Genomic DNA, 18,326 nt, shown 5'->3' on the forward strand with positions numbered 1-18,326 from the left:
AATCTTAAATATATAATCTCAGTATACTAGTAGTTTTTAAAAATTATCCTTAACCCATTGATCATTTTAGGTTGCTATTTTCTTGGGAAGAGCTGCCAATATTTATCCCTTGTCCCTGTTACTCAATTTGGGTAGGAAAAGTAAGATTGGATCAAATTTTCAGCATATGATGATGTTTGCAGGTAAGGTAAAACTTTTCTTCCCTCTCTTCACCTCTTCCAAGAAACCACTCACAATTCATATGCTACCTTGATTTTTTTAAAATGCTATCATAATTGGTTTACACATTCCATGTATGTTTGAGGGACATACAATTTCATGCCTTTTCAAAGTATATATTACCACACCACGGACGTCAAAAGATCGTGTGGCCGCCCACCTATGAGATGGTCAGACTTCTTCATCAAGACCCTAACCAATCGGTTTGAGACTCTTCGTGTTCCTAGAATGAACAGATGCCACTGGGCTACATTAGCGCGCGACAGGGATGAATGGAGACGTTGCTGGTGCCCTCTCGAGCAAGTTGATGAGTAACGGGATGTCAAGTGATCAAGTGACTACCACCACCGGAGTACCAATATTCTGCCATACAGTCCCATGCTGGCTTGATTTCAAGTGGATTAATATGCTGGAACTATAAGACTTCAATCACTACAGATGTTGCAGCTGTCAACAGAAAATCCTTTTTCTCATTTCCCAAAATTTCTTCTATGAAATTTTTTTCATGGTCAGGTTCCCAGCCCTCAATTTAGAAATCTGTCACACAGAGTGAAGGAGATGAATACATCTTTACACACCGACCTGTGTATGAGTAGTGATAGTTACCATCATCAAATCCTGAAAATGGATCTAGTCTGTCTTCTAGTGCATGAAGCATCAGCAACTGGTTTGTACAGACATTAGCGTACTATTTAGCTCTAGAAAGAACAAGCTAATTTTTAAAATTTTATTTTAGGCTTCCTGGTTTACAATAGTTAATGGTGGGGTTTCATGCATCATATATTTTCGCATCACACCCTCCACCAGAATGTCCACTTCCATCCACCACTGTCCCAGTATTACACATGCATACTCACACGTGCACACACACACACACACACACACACACACACACGCACACCCACACGCACATGCACTCACTCACACACCCTGTCTTGTTCCCTCCTTCCCTAATCTATGGTAAGCTTTCTACTAAAGATCAGTTCTCACTCTCTGTAGCCTTTAGGTATTTATTGTATGACTACTTTATTTCTTTGTATTCTACTTATGAGACCATTCTGTGTTGGTCCCTCTCCTTCTGACTAACTTTACTCAACCTGATACGCTGCACATCCATCTATATAGCAGCAAATAGCACGGTTTCATCTCTTTTTAATGCTGAATAGTATTCCATTGTATATATGCACCATAGTTTCTTTATCTAGTCATTTGTTCTGGGCACTTGGGTTGTGTCCAGATTTTGGCTACTGGGAACATAGGAGTGCAAATGCATTTTCTGAATATAGATTATAGACCCTTGAGGTAGATGCCAAAAAGTGGAATTGCTTGGTCACGTGGAAGCTCAATTCCTAGTTTTTTAGGAGCGTCCATATTGTTTTCCAAAAGGGCTGGACCAATCGGCTTTCTCACCAGCAGTGAATGAGAGTCCCCCGAAAAACAAACTGTTGATTCACCTAGCAGCACACATGCACCTCAGAGGTCTTGCTGAATGAAAAATAAAAAGCCATTCCTGAAAGACTGCATACTGTATGGTTCCCTGTGTATGCATTCTCAAAATGGTGAAAACATAATGAGGGAGAAGAAGAAATTGGGGCTATGGAGTGCAGAGGCAGGGATAGAGAGAATGGACTAAGAGGTTCTGTGTCGTGGTTGTGGTGGTGCAGTCATGGGAAGGAAAATGAGGGGGAAGGTAGAAGAGCCTGTGTAGGTGGGGAACGGCTCTAGAGCTTTGATAGTGGGTATAGCTAGACCTGTACAATGGAGGTGTGAATCCATAGCCCTGAAATTCTAGAACATGGTAACCCAGCAACAAGCTCATTTTAACAATCTCAACAAATGACTTTTTAAAAAGAATCGCCTGCCAGAGTTATACTGAAAAAAAAAAAAACCTCAAAGGTCTTTTAAAACTCACAAAACGATATACCATAAAGAGCGAATTTCACGGTAAGTAAAACATTTTTTTGTTTGTTCAAAGCCCAAAGTGTGTAAGTATCCCCTAATTCTCTCTTTGGATATATTCTTTTGTTTGTTTGTTTTGGGTCATACCCAGCATGTTCAGGGGGTTACTCCTTGCTCTGCACTCAGAAATTACTCCTGGCGAGGCTTGGGGGACCATATGGGATGCTGGGGATCGAATCCAGGTCGGTCCCAGGCAAGACCAGCAACCTTCCCACCTTGCAATTGTTCCAGCCCCACTACTTGTATATATTCACGCAAGAGTTCATGTCTGAGTGCCTGTGTGCTTCATAGACTGCCTTATTTCTCCGGATTCATCACACGTCCGTAATGGTTTCTTGATGAGATCCCTCTTTTCCTTTGCAGGCCTTCGTGGGGCGATGGCATTTGCCTTGGCCATTCGAGACACCGCCACTTACGCACGGCAAATGATGTTCAGCACCACGCTCCTGATTGTGTTTTTCACTGTTTGGGTCTTCGGTGGGGGCACTACTGCCATGCTCTCCTGCTTGCATATAAGGTCAGTCCTGTTGGGGCACCTCTTTATCACACTGCATTATAGTTCAGGTGGTTTATCTTTGAATCAAGGGAAAAGTGTTAAGCTTGGGTGTCAGTAATATCCTCCCACCCCCTTTTTTTGCCTTTTTCAAAAGTACATAACATTGTACAGAAAAAAAATGGAAATGACACAAAAGCACAACAATAGAAGCTGTTATTAACACTTGGAGGAGGTGGCCCTCCAGACCTCTTCCTATGTATTCTGTATCTTTTTTACCAAAAGGGGACCACACTGAAAGTCCTCATGTAACTGATTTTGACATGTTCCACAGCACAGATACTTAGGCTACTTAGCAATTTACAAATATTGTTTGAATGGCTGCATGTATCATTGTTTATATAAGCAAATAAATTGATCTTCGTACATCAAGGATTTAGCTATTGCCATCCGTATTTGAAGATTTTGCTCTCACAGTGACCATCAGTAGTGTGAACATTGGTAAATGAACCCATCACTCAGGATGGGTTTCTTTCTTCAGGATCTATTCCTAACAATGAATTGCTTAGTCAGAGGATATGAATGTATTTAAGGCTTTTGATCCATATCACCAACGAAAATGAAAGACTGTTCTTATGTGTGATGATATGAAAAGTAATATTTATCCCAACCCATATCATGCGAGATTGCATCGTTCTTTCTCATCATTATTATCAGCACTGTTTCTAACTTCATAATATAAAGCTGTGATTGTGAGATTGTCATATTAAATGCATACTAGCTAATGAATTCCATTGGCAAGCCTCTGGTTTCTCAAGAGTTCTGCAATTGTTTCCATGACTACAGCAGCCTGTGTTGCTAACGCCTTTGTCGATTTTAATTTGGCATTTGGCTGAAGCTTCGTAGACCTTAAGAGCTTGTGAGCTTCCAGAATGTGTAGGGTTCATTAGAGAAAGCAATATTTCACTGTTTTCATATAATCTGTTCTCCATTTTTTTACTTCATTAAATCTTTCTTGTGATACTAAAGACCAGCTCGTCCCTAAACCACACTTCTGAATGTTGCCATTGTTGTCTCTATCTTTATCTCTCTTTACTGTGTTAATGCCTTTCTTGGCATTTCTGTGCTGCTATTATACCTAATAGAAAATACGACCAGTTAATCTTCTTATAATCCTGATTATATTTTAAGGAGGACCTGGCATTTGTTGAGTACCTAGTGTGTGTTGGGCATTATGCTAAATACATCTTAGATATTTTCCTAGTCATCATTGCTCAGTTTTACAACTGAGCAAATAGAGGCCTAATGCATTATTAAGGGGGTTGGAGTGATAGTACAGCAGGTAGGGCATTTGCCTTGCACATGGCTGACCCAGGTTCAATACCCAGCATCCTGTATGGTTCCCTGGGCCAGCCAGGACGGATTTCTGCATGCAGGGCCAGGAGTAAGCTTGTAACACTGCTAGCACTGGCCCACAAACTAAGAAAAAAAAGACAAGACTGAGTTGTTAAAAGTCACACAGAGAATGAATGTTGGACAGAGGAGCCTTCAGTCTCAATTTCTTCTGGACCAAGGTGCATTATGAAATGAGGGTGGTAAATTTGGGAAGGGTTAGTTCTTAAGAACTTGTAAGTGACTCTTCTTTATTCTGAAAAATTCAATGTAAGATAATTTAGGAAAAATCATTCTCTTCAGAGGAGACTAAGTTTTCATAGTTAACATCAAATTCTCTTGCATCATTGCGTTTCACAAAAGTCAAACAAAATATCTTTGCTTAGACCCCCCACCCCCCCTCAAAAAAAGAAGACCTCACAAAAACTCGCCCATTCACATCAAACAAATCCATCTCTTGTCTGACCTGTAGCAAAACCTTCACTTAAACTGCTTTGCAGTTTTGTGTTGGTGGTTATTTAGTGATTGCTTTTAGTCTCTTTACAAAGATTTGCTATTATTTTTCTCCTGCTCTCCCTCTCAGTTTATCTAATATAACTTTGAAGGTGCTAGTAACTTATCTTTAATTTTGTTCATGGGGCTGGAGACAGTACAGTGGGTAAGGCACTTGCCTTGCACACACCCAATCTGGGTTCAATTCCTAGCACCACATATGGTCTCCTGAACCCTGCCAAGAGTGATTCCTGAGCCCAGAGCCAGGAGTAAACATTGAACATCACTGGGTGTGGCCCTAAAACCCAATAATAAATTAAAAAAGAATAAAAGTTGGTTCATACAGATTTAGTCCTGACTCTGAGTTCTCGCTCCTTCATTTCCTAATTGAGTGACCTGGGGCAAGTTCTTTAACCTTTGATAGGCCTCAGTTTCCTCACTTGTAAGGTGTATGCGCTGGTACCTACTTCTTTGGGTTGTTGTAAGGATTCAGTGAGCTAATATCCAGAGCTCTGAGCATCGTGTTTCAAATCTTCCTTTTGTCCACTCATTTGATAAGTACTGAGTACTGGGTCCTTGGGTTGGAGCTCTAGCAGAGCAGTAGGGTATTTGTCTTGTGCACGGCTGGCCCGGCCGAGTCACCTTCGATTCTTCTGCCCCTCTCGGAGAGCCCGGCAAGCTACCAAGAGTGTCTCTCCCACACAGCAAAGCCTGGCAAGCTCCCTGTGACGTATTCGATATGCCAAACACAGTAACAACAAGTCTCACAATGGAGATGTTACTGGGCCTATTCGAGCAAATAGATGAACAATGGGAGGACCATACTACAGTGCTACCGGGCCCTTTGTTTAAACTCTAACTTGGTGGTTCTTAACTGAGGGTGACTATAATGGAACTTAGGGCAGTGTCTGGAGACAGATTTGATTGTCACAGTCAAAAAGAAGGACCTGCTACCTGGTATCCCATTGGTAGTGGCCAAAAATGCTGCTAAACATCCTATAATGCCCAGAGCAGCCAGCCCACAACAAAAAAAATATATCTGGAGAGATTGTCAGTCAAGCTGAAGGCCCCATGCTGCAGAGAGGCCCGCTGATGAATAGAAATAGTAGTGAGAGAAGACAGACAAGAAACTAGTAAACAAATTAAGGAAGATGTCAACTTTAGATAGTATTAAATACAATGATGTCCAGCCCATTGCCATATTGGTGGTGGGGGCTAAGGTCTATTTTATATGCCAATGTCAGGAAAGGGCTCTCACATTACACTTGCATTCGGTCTACCGGAATGACAAGATGTCGGTGATTGGGAAGAAGAGCCATAGAGACAAAGGGGAAAGCAAGTGCAAAGGCCCTGATGCAGACTTGGCCTGATTAGGGTTCAGAAAAACTGCCCATATTGCTAGTTAGTGCCATGATGAGAAGGTATGTAGGAACTGAGGTGGGTAAGAGCCCTGAGGGGCTGCCAGATGGATACTATAAAAGGGCCAGATAGTGAATGACAGGATTTCCAGGCCATGGAGTCACTGACTCAGCTTCTGAACTTGACCGTGAAGTCAGCCACAGAGAATCTGTCAGTTGGTAGGCTGTGTTTCCACAGTGTTTTGGGGGGCAGGATTTGGGCCACACCTGCCAGTGCTCAGGGCTTACTCCTGGTTCTGCGCTCAGGGATCATGCCTGGCAATGCTCAGGGGACTATATTGGGGTACCAGGGTTAGAACACAGGTCAAGCTCGGGCAAGGTACACACCCTCCCCAATGTATCATCACTCTGGCCCCTTCACAATGCTTTTTCACAAAAACAGGTCTCCTAGATGAGACCTGTGGGCTGGAGTTTGTGGGGTTCCCTGCTGCTTGGGCTTGTGGGGTATGCTAAGAAGTTTGGATTTGGGATCCTGGCACATAGCTCAGCTTTAGAAGCCCTGGCAAACACGAGTGACGCTGATCTGGGCTTAAGCCCTGGCATCATAACATAAAAATATGAAAAAAAAAAACGAAGCTTAGATTTTAAGGACCAGCTGGAAATTTGGTAGGATTTTATATAAAGCACGAGAAGGGGCTTGATGGCTGTAGTCAAAGCACCACCCCAGGGGGCTCAAGAGATAGTACTCAGGGGAAGGCTCTGCTTTGGTCCCTTGAGCACCACCAGGAGTGACTCCGGTAGCACAGAGCCAAGAATAAGCCCTTGGTTGCTCCAGGTGGGGCCCCCAAGCCCATTAATGGAACAAACAAGGGCACCTCCAGCTATTGGACTGGGAGCAACGCCAGGTCGAGTCCCAAGCAGCTATTCTGATGCACTTGGACAGGGCTTGTGGCGTTCCCATTGGACTCCCCGACCTCTCTCACGCATTGCAGTTCCCCAGGCTGGTGCCTGCCCTGTTTCCTCGGTCCAGGCTTTGCTCTTTACTTCCAGGAGATGCCACCACTCACATCCCTCCTCTTGGCTTCTCTGGTGGGGAGCAGTGTCTGGCATGCTGCACGCTGACTGCCTCATCTACCACCCTTACTTTGGGCAGCCTTCCCGTAGTCCCGCTGGACACCACTGTTCACTGAGTGTGGACGCAGAAGGCGCTTTTTCATTCTCTCCCCATATTTGCACCCTTTGTCCTCGCAGCAGCTCCGTGGGGTGGAGATTGTCCCCATTTCCCAGGTGCAAAAACAATGGCACATCTGGCGGCATCACTTGACTAAGTTCCCCCAGCTGCTGTGGAGCCGGGGCCAGATGCACCCCAACTCTGATGGCAGAGCCAGTGCAGTTCCACTCTTAGTTGTGTGTGTCTCCCCCCTCCAAGCTGTGAGGTCCTCCCTTTTTGCTTTTTGCTTTTTCGGTGAGACCCGGCAATGCACAGGAGTTACTCCTGGCTCTGCACTCAGGAATTACTCCTGGCAGTGCTCGGGGGACCATATGGGATGCTGGGAATTGAACACGGGTCGGCCGCATGCAAGGCAAACGCCCTACCTGCTGTACTATCACTCTAGCTGAGTCCTTGGGGGCAGAGGACAGGTCTAATTCCTGTCTGTGCCCTGGCCTAGCACGGTGCCTGGCAAGTACTAAGTGCTGTCTCAGTGTTGATTGCAGTTTCCAGCAACGCTCCCTCTGCAAGCTACAAGTGTGCTATCCACGAGACCACTAGATGTCACTTGCGATGCGCAAATGTGGGTTAGAGTGTGATGTGGCTGAGAAGATATTAAACAGTTTCAGGCCATTGTAACAAAAAAGAAATGAGCCTTTCTTTGACTTTTCTGGTCATGGCCATCTGTTTTTTAAGCACTTGGCCATGATTCACTTGCTTCCCACTTGAGGCCTTGCATCGTTTCCTTCCTTTTGGTATGGTTCATATTCCGTGATACTACTGAGACAGCTTCTCCTGTTGCTATTTTTGATTTGTCAGTAGTGATCTTAATCAATAAACATTCGAGCACCTATTGTGTGTCAGGTACTGTGCCAGACTCTGAGGATAGAGGCATGAATTGAGATATGACCTTTCCCCTCAAGGAGTTCACAGTTGATTTGTGGAGACAGTACAGGTAACTCACTCTTACTCTTCTGTGCTACCTATTGTGATAGAAAAATCCAGAAAGTGCTGTTGAGAAGCACGGAAGAAAATTGACTGAAACGGACCAAAGGATGATTTGTTCGGAATTCGAAAAAGGAGTAGGGGAGTCAGAAAGAGAGGGACAGACATAAAAGGATTGCACTCACTTGTGGAATATAAAGTAACATAGTAGGAGACTAACACCTAAGGAGAGTTAAAACAAGGGTCAGGAAGATTGCCCCATGGCTTGGTAGTTGATCTCATGCGCTGGGGGAAAAGGTAGCTGGGATGGAGAAAGGAGCACTAAGTCAATGATGGTTGGAGGGCTCGCTCGGGATAGGAGATGTGTGTGAAAGTAGACTATGGACCAAACATGATGGCTGCTTATTTTCCATATTGCAAACCACAACACCCAAAAGCACAGAGAAAGAGGGATTGTGCCTGCCACAGAGGCAGGAGGTCGGAAGGGGTGGGGATGGAGGGAGGGATACTGGGAACATTGGGGGTGGAGAATGGGCATTGGTGGAGGGGTGGGTACTTGAACATTGTTTGACTGAAATGCAATCATGAAAGTCTGTAAGTCTGTAAATGTGTCTCACGATGATTCATTAAAATTAAAAATTAAATTGGAGCCGGAGCGATAGCACAGCGGGTAGGGTGTTTGCCTTGCACACGACCAACTCGGGTTCAATTCCCAGCATCCCATATGGTCCCCTGAGCACTGCCGGGAGTAATTTCTGAGTGCAGAGCCAGGAGTAATTCCTGAGCATTGCCGGGTGTGATTCAAAAATCAAAAAAAAATTTTTTTTTTTAAAAAGAAAGGAAAAGGAGTAGGGGGAAATACAGGACACTGTGTTTCAGCTAGAGGGGGTGGCATGAGCAAAAAGCACAGAGGCTAGGGAGAGAGCCGGGGGTTGGGGGGGTGGAATGGAGTGTGACTGGACATCTAGGGCACGGAGAAAAAACAGAATGCGAGTATCGGAGGGTCAGAGTAGGTCAGTGTGGCCAAGGGACAGATAAGACACACGTGGCACATACAGTCCGCAGACCAGGGCCGTAGTCATGCCTCTGGATGGAAAGCAGCTCCCGGAGTCTTTTGTCAAGGGACTAATAACCCTGCGACTTCCGGCCCTTCTCCGGCTAGCTGTAGGGGAGCGCTCAGCACTGGAAAGCCTCGGCGCTCTGGGCTGCAGATCCCCGGAGTCAGAGGGACCGCGAGGCGGTGTGGAGAAAAAATTATCAGTGTTGATGAGGTCTCACATTAAGGAGAGAGGAAGGAGTTCAGGACAGTATCCTCATAGTGAAGCTGTTCCCCGGGCTATGGAAAGCAGGAATTTTAAGCAAGAGCAAAAAGAATTACGAAGAGCCAAGGCTAATGACCATCCATTAGCCTATGAGAGGGGGAAAAAAAACACGCCTGTAATTAGACTCTGTCTTCAGTCATCATCATAGAATGTTGCCTTGAAAGCCGAGCAGGCCCCAAGCATGCAGCTCCATCCCGGAATTGCATTGTGAGGGGGAAAAATGTTTTTTAAACTGTTAAGTGGGCTTTTGCAGCAAGATAGTCCTCAATGAGACCCTGCTCTCCGTAGGATCCACACTGTTGCGAAGGAAAGGGGCAGGAACAAAACCCTCCATCCACACCCAGAGGCAAACGGCACCCCAAGAGATATGCAATCTGCCCATGTGAATAACCTTCTCCTTGCTTTTTTGGGTCACACCTGGCGATGCACAGGGGTTACTCCTGGCTCTGCACTCAGGAGTTACTCCTGGCGGTGCTCAGGGGACCATATGGGATGCTGGGAATCGAACCCAAGTCATCGCGTGCAAGGCAAACGCCCTACCTGCTGTGCTATCTCTCCAGCCCCGAAACTTTTTCTGCCTTCCAAAGTCTCATTCTCTTTTTGTGTCTCTCCTTTAGGGTTGGTGTTGACTCTGACCAAGAACATTTGGTAAATATGCCTTTATAGTTATCTCGGGCGTTTCTCCCTCCACCATGCGGTCTCTGAGGCGGGGGCGGGGGGGAGGGGAACGGGAAGAAAAAGCACAATGTACTGGAGCCATCTTGCCACTGTTATTTAGGTCCTGTTTGCATCAGCTCATAACTGACGTCATTCCTGGCTTCCCGCTCTCCGCTCGTTAGAGACAAACCCAGGGTTTCAACAGCATGTGGTTATCGGGGGTGACAGGTCTCCTATCTGGGAGCCAGCCTGGGCCCCGGCCAGAGTGGAGAGCAATCTCCCGCGCGCTCGTGGCTTTTCAAGTGACTCCTCTGGCACCGAGAGCCCTTTTCCACCAGGGCTTGCGCACGGAGGCCCATCGCTGATGTCAGCCCCTCTCCAGCTGCTCTTCCGTGCAGCTTTCAAGTTGGATGACCAGCAGCTGCCCTTGAGAACTGCCTCGAAGCATGTAAATCTTCAGTTTCCCCTGCCTCTTGGGTGAACACACTTTCTTTTTTTTAATTTTTAAAAAATTTTAAAAATTTTTTATTTTATTGAATCACCGTGAGATGTAGTTACAAGCTTTCATGTTTGAGTTACGATCACACAATGATCAAACACCCATCCCTCCACAAGTGCACATTCCCCAGCACCAATATCCCCAGTATACCCCCCCCCCTTTCCCACCCTCACCCTGCCTCCATGGCAGACACTGTCACTGATCTCCCATTGTTCATCGATTTGCTCGAGCGGGCCCAGTAACACTGTGATTCTTGTTGTTACTGTGTTTGGCATATTGAATACTTCATGGGGAGCTTGCCAGGCTTTGCCGTGCAGGCAAGATACTCTCCGTAGTTTGCCGGGCTCTCTGAGAGGGGCGGAGAAATCGAACTCAGGTTGACCGGGGTGGCCACTTGCAAGGCAAATGCCCTACCCACTGTGCTATCGCTCCAGCCCACATGGCAGACAATATTCCCCATACTTTCTGTCTACTTTTGGGCATTATGGTTTGCAGTGCAGATACTGAGAAGTTATCATGCTTGCTCCTTTATCAGCACACATCTCCCATCCCGACTGATTCCTGCAGCCATCATTTTCTTAGTGATCCCTTCTCTATTCCAGCTGCCTTCTCCCCCCCCCCCCCACCCCCATCCCCGGCATGAGGCAGGCTTCCTGACCTTTGTATCTATTGTCCTTGGGGAACACACTTTCTTCCAGGTGCTGCTTTCTCAGCGGTTGCTTTGCACCCAAGCCTGTGGAACTGCAGGCAGGGGAATTCTGCGACCTCTGTAAACAGACTGGTCTTTTCGGGCATTTTTCCCCTGATTTTTTTTCTTTTTCTTTTCTTTTTTTGGGGGGAGAGGGTGAGTTTGGGGCCACACTCGGCTGTGCTCAGGGCTTCTGGCTCTGCGCTGCTCAGGGATTTACTCCTGGCAAGGCTCAGGGAACAAGGTGGGGGTCCAGGACTTGAACCCAGGTTGGCCTTGTGCAAGGCCTTACCCACTGCGCTCTCCAGCCCTTCCACCTGCTTTTTAGTGATCCATAACTTGGTCCCAGCATGAGGTGGGAAATCACAGGCCTTGGGGATTCTTTGTGTTTTTTTTTTCTTTTTGGGTCACACCCAGCGTTGCTCAGGAGTTACTCCTGGCTCATGCTCTCAGGAATTACTCCTGATGGTGCTCGGGGGACCATATGGAATGCTGGGAATCGACCCCGGGTTGGACACGTGCAAGGTTAACGCCCTACAAGCCATGCTATTGCTCTAGCCCCAAGGTCTTGGGTTTTTTTTTTTTTTTATAATTTATTTATTTATTGAATCACTGTGGGAAAAGTTACAGAGCTTTCGGGTTTAGGTCTCAGTCATGTAGATACCGAACACATTTCCCTTTACCAATACTCATTTTTAACCCCGAACCCCAATAGGCCCCCACCTCCCACCCCTCCCAATTCTTATGAGGCAGATGAGTTCTAGTTAATACTCTATCTACTTTGACTAGATAGATTATTTCGATAGAAGATGCACAATTATTGTTTAGAGTTTACGACCCACCTCCCCCCCAATCAGACATGCTGAAACAGCGTTGTGAAATGATTTGCTTTCTACAACTTGGTTTAAGAATAAAATGATGTCGGTTTTGAATTTCTGCTATTTTACTTATTGACCCTGGAAGAATTTCTATTAAAAGTTAGCTAGTTAAGAGATTGATTTCTGTGCCCTGGAGTCGTGGCCGTGCCGGAGAGCCGCTCGTGGGGGGCAGCTGGCGACCTCGGTGGGGCGTGGGGGACGGCCCACAAAGCCCCCCTTCCCATGAGGTCCCCGCCGCTTCCCCGAGCCCGGCTCAAACCCGCTTTCCACAAGGCTCCCGTGCGGCCGCCATCTTTCTTTCCAGAGAGGAGCGGGCGGGCCGGTCAACGCCCTTCCCCCTCCGGGCAGGCTTGGTGGCGCGGATCAACACAAGTCCATTTGCTTTTCTGCTCCAAGCGGCTGGTTCTCTGTGCTAAGTAGGTCTTGGGTTTTTAAAGAGGAAAAGATGATCAGTTCTGGTTTATTTGTCCTTGGGGTGTGGCTCAAACAAAAAACCAATAAAACCGTCTATCAGATTTCCTAAATGCTCATTTTGCTGGCTGTTGAGTAATGAATGTGTATGCGATAGCGTAAGGACCTGCCTCTTTCGTGGTTAGAGCCTTAAAAGTCTAATTCCACAGGCTTGAAATCCTTGTCCAAACCAGGCTGAATCCGTCCCCATGATGCCCAGCTGCCAAGGTGGTTTCCTCGGGGCCACTGAGTAGCTCTTCCTTGCCGCTACCCCCATGTCCAAGACAAAAATGAAGTCATGTAGCTCACCAGCCACTCTCTGCATAAGTCTCTGCCTGCTGTGACTCCTGTCACCACAGAGGAGAAGTAGAAATGGAGTGAGTGGGAGAGAGACCCAGGCAGGTGGCAGTGTGGCCATCCAGGAAAAAAGACCCATTTCCCTTGGCCTTGTGTCCATTATAGGATGTATGGAGCAGGAGCAGGTGTTTGTAGTGTTGAGGGGGTGTGAGATTTAACCACTTGTTGCTCTTAAAAAAGTGAAAGAGGGGCTGAAGAGATAGCACAGCAGGTAGGGCGTTTGCCTTGCACACGGCCAACCCAGGGTTCAATTCCCAGCATCCCATATGGTCCCCTGAGCACTGCCAGGAGTAACTCCTGAGTGTAGAGCCAGGAGTAATCCCCGAGAATAGCTGGCTGTGACCCAAAAAGCAAAAATAAATAAATAAATAAAGTGAAAGAGCAAGACCTACACCTAGTGGTGTGCAAACTACAAGTGTGTATTTTCTGGCAACCATGAACCTTTTCAGCAAGCCTCAGACCTTTGAGTATTGCACATGTTTTGACTCACATCAAGGGAAAAATTGATTTGCTTGAAGAACCCAAAGGGCTGGGACAGTGAATCGCAACCCCGAGCTCTCTGAAAGTCAGAGAAGCATAAAACATGCTGGCAGGGGCCTTTGAGGTTCTCCCCACCCCTTGTATTGTGTACAAGGAAATATTCAGACACACAGAAGGCAGAGGACTTGCCCGGCTAGTTTGTGTTAGGGCCAAGGCAGCCCTCCCCCTCCCCCGCTGTCAGCCCCAGAATACAAGGAAGGAGCCCAGTGTATATCCCGTGGAATTTCCCTACCTGCTTTCCCTCTGCTATACTGTTCCCAGAAGCCAGCGGCACCTTTGAAAATGCCAGTTTTGTGGCTGGAGTGATAGCACAGTGGGTAGGGCGTTTCCCTAGCATGCGGCCGACCTGAGTTCGATTCCCAGCATCCCATATGGTCCCCCAAGCACCGCCAGGAGTAATTCCAGAGTCCAGAGCCAGGGGGAACCCCTGAGCATTGCCGGGTGTGATCCAAAAAGAAAACAAATAATTTTTTTTAAAATGCCAGTTTTCGGGCTGGAGCGATATCACAGTGGGCAGGGCTTTTGTCTAGCATGCGGCGGACCTGGGTTCAACTCCCAGCATCTCATATGGTCCCCCGAGCACCACCAGGATTAATCCCTGTGCATCACTGGGTGTGACCCAAAAAAAACAAAAAGCAAAAAAAAAGTAAAGAAGACAAGAAAACACCAGTTTTTTTTGAGACCAGTGATAACTCCCAAGGGAAGGGATGTCATGGTGATATTTTTCTCCTTAAGGTGCCATTTGCATTGTGGGGTTTTCAGATGGGAGCGGTAAATTATCCTACCTCAGTTTTTCTAAGTGACTCAAGTCATTCTGCAGCCTGAGTAATAGAGGCGTTGGGGGGCGGGGGGAGTTTTCATTGCTTATTCCAGTGTTGCAATATATAAGCAAGTATCTTTCCTATGCTAAGCGACACTCCCAGTTCTCCAACAGAATGGCTAAAGAAATGGGTTTTTATCTTTGTACGTGTTTTGATTTACCTGTTAATCTGTTCGCAGGGTATTCCTGAAAGTGAACGGAGAAATACCAAAACGGAGAGTGCATGGCTTTTCCGGATATGGTACAACTTTGACCATAAGTATCCTTGCTTAAAGGGCAAAGGTGGCAGCGTGTATATTGACAAGTAGAGCTTAGTGGAACAACTGTTCGGGCTGTTCCCTTTCTGAAGTGGAAGAAAAACACCCCCATTTTTCTCCTTTCCCCCTCAACCCAGCGGACAAGTTTATTCGGAGATCCACACAAACGGAGAACTGAAAACCCATGAAATAAACAAGTCAGATGAGTGCAGAAGTCAGCTGTGTGGGGGGAATTAGGAGCCCTACGGTGAATCATCCTTTAGCTAGCTCAGTGAATCCTAGAAAAGGTATTTGTTGGTCCTTCCTTGCTGAAGGGTAGAGAAGAGGAAGGTTCCCGTCAGGAAGAACATGAGAGGCAAATGCATCTGAAAAGCAGGAACGCTAGCCCCGACTGATAGTCTGTGCTAGATCCTATTCTCATGCCTTCCCAGACCCTGGGAGTCACAGTTGTCCCTTCAGAAAGCCTCCTTGTGTTTCCTTGTGTCCCAGGTTCCATCCTCGTCAGAATGTAGCCATTTCCCTGGCTCTGTTCTGGACAGTGAAATCGTCTCCCATCCAGTGGTTTTCAGCTGTAAGCTCCCAGGCATAACATTTGGAAAGTTGGAGAAACAGCTCAGAAGGCTGGAGCTGGATTTGCATTCAGGAGCCCTGGGTTCGATCCCGGTCCCACATGGTCCCCTAAGCACTGTTGGGAGTGACCCCTGAGCACAGAGCTGGGAGTAGCCCCGGAGTACCACCAAGGCGTGGCCCCCAAACAGACCAGACAAATGGTTGCAAACACTGTTCAAGTCATGTCTTATTTTTTCTTTTACTTCTGTTAAAATTAGTTCCTTATTTTGTATTGGAACTAGAAAAAAAAAGACAGTGGAATTTTCAGGTTGAGACTTAGCAGAAAATTAATCCCAACTGGCTTTTTACATGCCACCGAGGCCATTTTGGGACCCAGCTGTTTTTTCCTTTCAGCTTTCGGACCAAGGCTGTATTTAAGAACGCGCTTGATGCCAGGGAGATAGCTCAAAGTGCAGGATCCCCAGGTTCAGTTCCCAGCACTGCAGGGTGTGCCCCCCAAAGGAAAATGGGGTATGGGAAGGACGTGACACTTAACCATAAGAAGCTTCTATACTGTTTCTTAGATTTTTACAGGCACTTTTGGCCAAGTACGTGAAAATTAACTTACTGCATGGAAACAAATATGCAAGCATTTTTGTAGTGTTATGAGAGAGAAATCCCAGCTCTTTAAAATGTCTTAATGATTAATTCATTACTTTGGCTCCATGTTCAGCATTTTGGACATGAGCACACGTGTCTGTCTTTTGGGACTTCTCTAGCCCACTAATTTAACTAATTTAACATTTCGTGTTTCTTGTATCTAATGTTTTATACATTTTCGGCAGAATGTACAAACCTGTGAAATAATCGTAGTATAGAAAACCATTTTAAAAATATAGCTCGGAGGTACCGGAGCAATAGCACACCGGGTAGGGCGTTTACCTTACACACGGCCAACCTGGGTTCGATCCTCGGTGTCCCATATGGTCTCCCAAGCACCTCCAGGAGTGATTCCTGAGTGCAGAGCCAGGAGTAATCCCTGAGCGTCACTGGATGTGACCCAAAAAGCAAAAGAAAAAATATATGTATAGCTCAGAGGCCAGAAAGATAGTGCCATGGGTAAGGCGCTGGCCTTGCACGTGTCCTTCTGGTTTTGATACCCAGCATCCCTCATGGTCCCCTGAGCCTACCAGGAGTGGTCACTGAGTGCAAAGACAGGAGTCAGCCCTGAGCACTGCCGGCTGTGGCCCAGAAACCAATTTTAAAAAGCAAAAATACAGCTCATGTCCTATGTATTTTATAGAAGTTAAAACAAAGAATTGCCTGATTTATTACTACCCTATCAGTACTGAGGCATGATAATACCCATGCCTGATGTCCTCAGGATTACTTACTCATTGTTCTAAATTTCCCTAACTTTGTATAGCCAGATCATTTTAGTGGAGATCCAAGTTAAATTAAGCACACAAGTGTACAACTTAATGAACTTTCACTTGTAAACACATAGGTGTGCCATCGCTTAATATAAAGATATATAGGACATTTCCAGCACCCCAGAAGGTACCTCACATTCCCTTGAAGTCTGCAACATTTTTCATATCCACCTGAACGGGTAACTGGATTTTTGTTAATACAGATGGATTTTACACATTTTTCATTATAACTGTAAAGGAAATAACATTTCGTACATTTTGTATACTTTCATTCACTAATTATTCTGAATATATATATATTATAAAGTATATTATTGCATGTAATAGTAATTTTTCCCTAAAGTCTTGTGTTCCACTTTAGGAATATGGTTGTGTGTCACCTGATGACATTTTATCAGCAACACGTAGCAGTGGTTGTCCCAGCGGCTGTACCAATCTAGATGTGTGGTAGGCTATATCATCTAAGGGTTTTTTTTTTTTGCTTTTTGGGTCACACCTGGCGATGCTCAGGGGTAATTACTCCTGGCTCTGCACTCAGGAATTACTATTGCCGTTGCTGGGAACCATGTGGGCTGCCGGGGATTGAATGCAGGTCGTCCACATGCAAGGCAAACACCCTACCTGCTCTACTGTCATGCCGGCCTCCATCTAAGGATTTTTTTCCTATTTTTTGTTTGTTTATTTGGGGGCCACACTTCACTGTGCTCACAGGGCCATATGGGGTGTCGGGTAGTAAACCTGGGTCAGCCATGTGCATGGCAAGCGCCATAACCACTGGACTATCTCTCTGGCCCTATACCACCTAGATTTGTAGTACTCTGTGATGGTTGCCCAATTGCAAAAGGCACAGCTGATGCTTTCTCAGAATGTATTCTTGTTGAGTGCTTTTTGAGTGGGTACTGCCAAGGCTTGTTTGGTTTTTCAGCTGACAGACAGTAAGGTTGTTTCCAACGTTGGGCTATGGCAAATAGAGCATAACTTTTGGCTCTAACTCTTGTAGTGACCTATGCCCTCATTTCTCTGGATACTTTGGAGAAGTACTCAGGGTAAGTGAAGGCTTAGCTTTGGTAACTGTCCACTTTCCCAGCTTCCCAGCTTGGCCGTGATCGATTTATGCCCCACTCACCAGCAAGCTGAGAGTGTCCGGCAGTTAGGCGTCATCACCACAACTTGACCTTCGCCCGCCTTTTCAGTTTCAGCCACGGCAGTTGGTTTGTGATGATAGCCCTTGTGGTTTGATGATTTTATGTTCTCTGCTGACCAGTGAGGCCGAACCTCATTTCCTGTCCTCGGGCTATTTGCATGTCCTCTTTTCTGAAGTTCGTCTGATGACTTTTCTGGTTATTTGAGTTGTCCTACCTTTCCTTTTCATGTGGTTGGTTTCGAAGCCACACCCAGCGATGCTCTGTAGGTACCCCAGAGATACACACTATGCCCAGCAGTGTTCAGGGGCCCATTAGGCCAGGCCAGCAGTTGAACCCCGGCCTCAACACACGAGGCTTGGCCTCTGTGCTTGGCCTCTTGAGTTCTCTCAGGCCTGCTTTCTCACTTGTTAAAATCTGTGTTTAGGACCAGAGATGGAGTATGGAGGGGAAGGTGCTTGCCTTGCCTACGGTCCAGTCCCCCTGTACCATATGGGCCCCAGCACCACCAAGGTGGCCCAGGCAATCCCTGGCAATGCAGGGCCTGAGCACGGTGCCTTCCCTGGGCCTCTCTCTGAACTCCTGGTCCAGTTGTCTGAGGAACACTGGGAGTGGCTCCCGGACCCCCTGAGCACCCCGGGAGGGGCCCTCACAAAATAGAACAAA

The 18,326-nt window shown here is 46.4% G+C and overlaps 1 protein-coding gene across 1 annotated transcript in view; it reads left to right on the forward strand.

Moving 5' to 3' along the window:
* Nucleotides 1–18,326, forward strand: part of SLC9A6 (solute carrier family 9 member A6) — a 96,178-nt gene that overhangs the window by 64,088 nt on the left and 13,764 nt on the right. Inside the window, exons 11-14 of the mRNA XM_056130273.1 lie at nucleotides 71–182; nucleotides 2,542–2,695; nucleotides 10,008–10,038; nucleotides 14,459–14,538. Of these exons, the coding sequence (XP_055986248.1) occupies nucleotides 71–182; nucleotides 2,542–2,695; nucleotides 10,008–10,038; nucleotides 14,459–14,538 (377 nt within the window). The remainder of the gene's footprint in view (nucleotides 1–70; nucleotides 183–2,541; nucleotides 2,696–10,007; nucleotides 10,039–14,458; nucleotides 14,539–18,326) is intronic.

This window comes from Sorex fumeus, unplaced genomic scaffold (genome assembly GCF_029834395.1).
Source record: "Sorex fumeus unplaced genomic scaffold, SorFum_2.1 ptg000075l, whole genome shotgun sequence".
In the NCBI taxonomy this organism is placed as follows: Eukaryota; Metazoa; Chordata; class Mammalia; order Eulipotyphla; family Soricidae; genus Sorex; species Sorex fumeus.